General features: G+C 39.7%; 1 protein-coding gene and 1 long non-coding RNA gene across 2 annotated transcripts; both read right to left on the bottom strand.

The window, feature by feature from the left end:
- Positions 1–2,461: 2,461 nt before the first annotated feature.
- On the bottom strand, positions 2,462–4,034 carry LOC111248082 (uncharacterized). The gene is made up of 2 exons (XM_022799836.2): positions 3,844–4,034; positions 2,462–3,045 (listed from the first exon to the last, which is right to left on the bottom strand). Exons 1-2 carry the CDS (start codon positions 3,923–3,925, stop codon positions 2,699–2,701), a joined length of 429 nt encoding a protein of 142 aa, XP_022655571.1. The 5' UTR covers positions 3,926–4,034; the 3' UTR covers positions 2,462–2,698.
- A 505-nt stretch (positions 4,035–4,539) lies between these two features.
- LOC147756729 (uncharacterized) lies at positions 4,540–7,003 on the bottom strand. Its single transcript, XR_015323549.1, has 2 exons — positions 6,719–7,003; positions 4,540–5,001 (listed from the first exon to the last, which is right to left on the bottom strand). It is a non-coding gene; the product is annotated as an uncharacterized LOC147756729 (long non-coding RNA).
- Between the last annotated feature and the right edge of the window lie 7 nt (positions 7,004–7,010).

Genomic DNA, 7,010 nt, shown 5'->3' with positions numbered 1-7,010 from the left:
TATATATGTGTGAATCGGAAAACAAGTTACCAGCATGTATTTCTAAAAACCACACTTAATTTCACATATATGTAATATAACCATTAGATTGTAACCAACAGAAATTCAAGAACTCATTGATAATTCAGTACGTGTTACAACTGATTTCGTAAAGGATATCCTACGCTGTGTAATATGTTGTAACATGTAATAAGGACCTCTCAGATCATTATGATCTATAAACCTGGATGCGCTGAGACGGATGTTGTTGTATTACAAACTTTTGTTCAGATTTAGCAGGAATAGTTGAGCTGGTCAACAAGCAGTTTCGCATTGTCTGCGTTTGTGAGACAGATGAGAAAAATTAATTCTCTAAGAACTGAACGATTTGCAATCAGCAGGCATAATATTATTTGTCCTGTACTGATTCTACTAGTCGCTTCAAGAAGAGGTATTTCTTGCCTTCGTTGTTTACCTGATATCTAAAAAAAGGCTGTTCAACTTTTTGTCCCAAGAGTGACCCATTATCATTTTGCATTAGACAATAAGTCGAATTTTACGCAAAGCTAAATATTAATGGAAAAAATTGTCTAAGTAATTGGTATGATAGGAAAGGAATGATCTGCTTTGACCTTTTGAAGTCCAGTGAAATGTTTATAGGTAAACCTTAGTTAAGTTATTTAAAAGTTAAGGCATATATATATGTTACGATCAAGCATGTAAATAACGAAAACTTGCTAGCTCGGACGCAGCTCAGGGATATAAGCTCTAGTTTGCGGATATTGTTAGTCTCCGGCCAACAGCCTAGCCTTTCACAGGTTGTAGGCAGCTAACAAAGCACAAGACCTGGGAGCCGGCCGGCGCTGGGAACACTTCAGCAATCATATGTTCATTGAGAGACAGGCTTGTACGGGGCCATTTTGCCGCACGAACAAGGCTTTAGTACCGGTAGCGACGTTGGGTTATGGTCCACGTTGTCACTAACGATGAAGCAAACGATGCAAGGCAGGGTTCGATCGCAAAGAGTTTGAGTCGACGGAAGGAGGCGTGGCTGACGAGGAAGGTCAGACATGCAGGGAGAAGAAGCAGCCATATATAATACCCACGAAGTCGCCAGATTTTGATCGTTGAAACCCCACGAAGAGTAGGTGCATGGATGAAAGCAAGGGCATTAGAACCGTTGTATAAACGTGGCGAGATTGTTTAACCACTAGAGAAAGGGTCAGCCGAGAAACACTGCAGAACGGCAACATCACTGGCCATTGCAAAGCGCTTAGCTGCACAGGGAACACGCAAATGCCTCATGGAAGAAGGATGACTGGTAGCAGTGGCCGAGCGGTACGGTGTTGTTGAACAATAAGCAGGTGTCTGCACGGTTAGAGTATAAAAGCCTTAGTTGCTAAGCGATATATCATTAGTCCATATATATATATAAAGTACGTAGAACGTATAGGTATATTAAATCTGCACACAAATGCATGCGTTTTTTAAGTTTCTTAAAATTTAAAAATTTTTCTGATCCTATGCATAGCCGCTATGCACAATTTAGGTATCCAATTTAGGTAAAATACATACAATTGACATTGTTGTAATGACTGCTTTTTTTGAAGCGAGTCTTATGTTTTTCGTGCGTATGTGATCATATTCGTGTTGGGATTACAAAGGACCCCGCGAAAGAGCAGCAGACCATCGTGGAGAGAATGTATTGAGTGGGCCAAAATGCCAAAGTGTGTAATTGACAATATAGCCCAGAAGGTAAAAAGTTCCTCTGTCATCAAAAAGAAATGGAACAAAAATCAAAAACGCTGCACAACCCAGTTAGAAGCTACAAAAAGACCGATTTTTCGCGGTTTTCTAGGGCGTCCGACGTCGTATTGGAATAAGCGGTTTTAGCTGTCGTAAACTAATTTAAAAGTTTCAGCTAACGTATGCTCAGTAGACACGCGTTTCAATGCCAAAGTTGGATAGGGAAAGGGTGGGGAAAGGAATACAGGGAAAGGGTCTATTTTTCGGGTAAATCGTTAGCAGGGGCATAGAAACAGCAATACAGTAAAATAATTTAAAAGGAAGATGTTACCTCAGGTAGGAGTATGGTATGCGAATAGGAACTATGTGTTTATGCCTGACAAGTCACTATGTCATATAGTCAAGTGTAAGTATGGATTGCTAACCGTATTGGGATTTCGCAGTGACATGTAAATTCATCCGATTTCAATGCGATTGAACAAGTGTGGCGTTAAGCCAAAAGGCGAATCAAGCCCGGACAGAAGATCACGAACATCTCACAATTTATTTTTTATAGCGACAGTATTGTTACGTGCGTCACCAGTAGAAGCCTTCACATAAAAAAAACCATACGCAGTTCGGGTGCTAACCGATCTTGGATCAAATTCCGTCAAGTTTGATTTCTACGTAGCCTTGTTTAATTGGTATATATTAACCTCAAATACATATATATTTATAAAGCCTAAATAAAGACAGCTTTATTATTTCGATTTCGTTATAAATTTTATTGGATCTTCAGCGGACGCATAAGTATTCAGTTATTCGATCGAACCAAATGTTGTCTCGGGAATTTCCTCTACGGTAAAATCTTCGGTATACACCTTTTTCGTTTACTTGGGTATATTGGCGCCCTAGACCTTTGTGGCTGTTTTGGCCTATTCTATTATTATTTTCATGGTTAACGAGATCGTGCTCCTTTGATTTTCGGGCTCTCCTATATCCGATCATAGGGATGACTGTCCACGATCGCTTTTAGGTTTCCGAACTTCTCAACGTCCGATAGCATGAATATGGGTACATGGTCCCTGTGTCCCTGATTTGCGGCATTTTTAGCATCCGATCTCACAAATGTGGGTTTGGATGTGCTCATTATCTGATGGTCATGTTGATGAATATCCGTCAGCGGTCGGGCTATCTGATGCTTACTAGTAAGGTTTAACTTCTGTTGCGCATTCTGAGTATCAGTAGCGTCTGGCCTGGAGAGCCCAGGAGCCCCCGGAATAGTGGAACCCAGAAGAGGGGGAGATGGCTCTGTAACGGTGCCGTTGAGTTGATCAAGAGCTGAAAAATAAATTCAATCAGCTCATTCACTGAAAGGATTCTACACTTTTATACCCACAATTAACCCATCAATATATTTGAGCTATATGCATGGTGTCTCAAGTTCGACCTAGTCCCAAACTGGGCGTTCTTTATCTTGCTGATTACAAACTAAATATTGAAGCCTGAAAAATTTAGCTTAGTTTGTTAGGCTGTCCGCATTGTTTGTCTCTTTCATGAAGTACCCCAGCAGTTCACTGGTCCCACAAAAATTCTCACCCTAATGACACGATGACCACGAAGATGCATGGCCTATCATCGTTTTTCAGTCGTGATGTCAAACCGAATATCCTGAACTTAAAACGCTGTAGTCACAAAGAACGTAGCAAACAAGGTTCATCCGAGCCTTGTCAAACACATTTACAACGAGAGTAATAGTTACAGCTTATTTCCATAATATTTTACCCGGTATTATTCCAACAAACTGATAGGACTTCATTGCTCTGCCGCCTTGTATGAGGGTACCCTAGTCGTCATAGCTCCACTCGGATCTACCTGGTGAGTAAGTTGCTTATTCTTCGTTAGCATATCGTAAATGCATGCGCTTAATATAGCTAAGATGGATCACAATATGAAAAGATATCCTTAGCATCACTTACTGATCTGAAAGAACTGTGGATGATGGCAAGGTGCGATTGTGGCTACTCCCTTATGAATGTATAATCGCAAATAGCTCACATAAGCTTTTTACACATTTATGTACACATGCACCTTTTTAATCAATATACATATGTATACTATGTGTTTGTATGTACTTACGGAGTAGCACGCTTGTTCTGAGCATAGCACATTCTATAAGAGTGACGCAACAAGCAAGTACTATCAAACCAACAGTGTTCATCGTAATGTTTGCTTGAGCCTTTCCTTGCTCTCCAAGTGAATTTCTTTTTCTCCTGTTTTTTGCGCTTCCTCGCCTACTAGTGACGATGATGTGATGTAGGTGTATGCTCTTAACGCTTTTATAGGGGTATCTGTGGCGACTTCCTCGCTTGTTTTCGTCGTTGATATAATCTTCTCTCTAAGCCCTGTTTGTGAATGTAGCGGCGCTGTTGTTCTGCGAAGAGGCGCAGAACACGCTGGGGCTTTTGATTGAAAAGTAGCAGCTTGTGTCTCACGGAAAATTCTGGTATTTGACCAGACAGCATACGTATAGTATAGTCGATTATCCGAATGCCAATATCACTTTTGTGGCACTAGTACCGATACTACTATTGCTGCTTAAGTGGTGCATGTACCTATGTGTACGATCCCTTTAACAAATGATTCATTGTCCTCGCATGTGCGCAATAGACTTCTTTTATCCAAAGGGTACATTGAACCGAATCAATGGACATGTAACTAGATTGCGGTGCTTATACACGTTTTCAAATAAAAGTCAGCGCTAATACTCATTGTGTTCCATGGTGTATATAGAAAATGATTTGCTTGATATAGGTAATAAGAAGTAAACAGTCATTTATACTGCCATAGAAACCTAGTATTTTATTTTCATGGCTCTGTTGTCACTCGCTTTTATTTTTTTAGAGCAAAAAATATAGTCTGTCAACTAAAATTGCATACAAAATTAAATACTATGTTGCAGTTGATAGCCTCGCCTAGGCTTATTCAGAGCAAAAGTATTTAAACAAAAGTACTGAATTGATTTATCACAATATCAACAAACGCATTTACAAATCGAAATTAGAAACGTAGCGACCCAAATTCTGTAATTATTACCGTTATTGCTGCATTCCATGTTACGAGTAAGGATCTCATCTCATTAATTTTAATTTCGTTTGTTCCTTGCAAGACAGTTCCAGTTCTCCTAATCGATTGTCCTAGTAATGGCTATTTATCCGAAAATGCAGGCGTTCCTATCACATCTTGGGAACCCTTACCTCTGCTATCTTAGCTATGTGCGGTGCGCCGATACTTTACCTATCAAAACACGGATAAATGCGTCAAAGCTGTATGTACATCTTAGAACAATATGCCAGGAACAAGGTGTTAAGACTTTCATTCTTATCGTTACATGAGTTAAAACTAGAAATGAATAGCGGACATTTGTTTGACTCCCCTTCGGGTGAACGGGTGATCATTGTTAAATGGGTATCTACTAAATGTATGAAAACAGATACCAACGTGAATTTACATGCAACGTCAAATGCATGCATTAGGGTCTTGCACGATATCAAAGCCAAAAACCACTGTGGGCTTTATATGATAAAATACTGTTTGGGTTGCCCAGCAGCGAACAGAGTAAGACTGAACTGCTCAATGAAGGTTTTCACGTTAGTAAAAGTACGCGAAAACTTGAAAGGATTTTGCCTCTGTCCAAACTATTTTTTTAGGTGACACGTCTGAAAAAATGTCCTTTTTCACTTTGCGTTTATATATAGCCGCTTCTGCCAAAGTAATTTCTTTAGCAAAGACCAGGCGATTTTGGTGATCGGGCCATTGTTGAATCATTATCATAGTCACGATCTAGTTGTTTCAGTACGAATGCACTACGTGTGTGAGTACTATATATGTGACAAATAGCTGTAAGAAAAGCCGTGGAAGTTTTGGCCATTCCTCACGGACCACTGCGGCGCAGTTCTATTTCCCGTTAGTTTTTTTTTGTTTTATTTTCCTTTCACTAGCCACCTTTGAATGGCAATTGCAATGGCTAAATCACTTCAAGATGTACGTCCATATATGCGCTAATTTTGTTTGATTGTACGATATTTGTAATCGGGTACTGAGATGGGAGATGACAGGGAAACAGACTCACCGCCAAAACCTTGCGCAACTGTGAAATAATCTAACTTGCACAGAGATAATGAGTCAACAAATAATTGATTGTCTATAAATAAAACAAGTCCTTCCTACACTGTCGATGGGTAACAGTGACTGTTTGTGGATTTTTGTGTGATGGCAGTAATAGATCAAAATGTTTGTCACCATTCTTCTGTAATCTCCTACATAACCTTTATACCTTACAACGAAAGACGATAACCCCTCTCTATATAGTGCGTTATCGCGAGGTGATCGGTACAGCTGTTACATTAACTAAGTTAGCGTTTTTGTTGATTATTCGGCTTAGTGACAGACATTTTAGAAACGCGTCAGCTACTGGCGATTCTATACCCTGTAAGGCTGCTGGATCATAAGCAGTAGATATTTTATGAGCCTAATGGTACTCTACATTGAAGCTGGTATACCATTTGCATTAGCAACAACTTGAGATGTGCTTGTTTCCGCAGTCACATAGCACCTGTATAGAGGAAACCTCATTCTTGCCATGGCAACTATAAATATACGGCGATTTCTTGTTTAAATTTCAGCACTAGCAAATGGTTACAATGGCATATTGATATTATAGGTCTGTCAGAAACACTGGAGGAAAGTCCAGAGAGATCTGCCCTAACCGAGCGTTCTAGTAGAAGCAGGCTCTTGATGTTTTACCAAAGTGATAATTCTGAAGATTTATTTATCTAATAGGAATAGCGTGAGACGTAAAAAAAACTCATTCGCGAGTACTTCTCAACTTGAAACCAATTCCTCCATCAGTTAATCACATTTGCATTCACAATTAATAGAGAACTGTGATACGCTATGTTCGGAGGTTAGAAGACAATTAACGCCTCAACACAGATAGGCTTTCACTTCTCACCTCAGTGATGTTTCTGCAATGTGTATAAACCTGCTCACAATGATTGCTACAAATGAAACACATTGAAAGCAACCTATTCTGCCAGCCTATCACAATTTGTCTCAAACCATTTTCCACTAACAAACAATGTGGATTTGAACAGTCTCATCATTTGAGCACCCTAAGTCAGTGGCTGTAGGTTTGCGCAATCCATGCATGGGTGTGTATGATTGAGAATGTATACATTTGTACATAATATCATGCAGACAGCCTTCAAGGCATTCAATACGCTGGATCTTGTGCATGTGTGTAG

This window comes from Varroa destructor, unplaced genomic scaffold, assembly GCF_002443255.2.
Source record: "Varroa destructor unplaced genomic scaffold, Vdes_3.0 BEIS01000003.1, whole genome shotgun sequence".
NCBI classification, from domain to species: domain Eukaryota; kingdom Metazoa; phylum Arthropoda; class Arachnida; order Mesostigmata; family Varroidae; genus Varroa; species Varroa destructor.
Note: the sequence above shows the minus strand (reverse complement) of the source record. Positions and strands in the feature narration are given on the sequence as shown.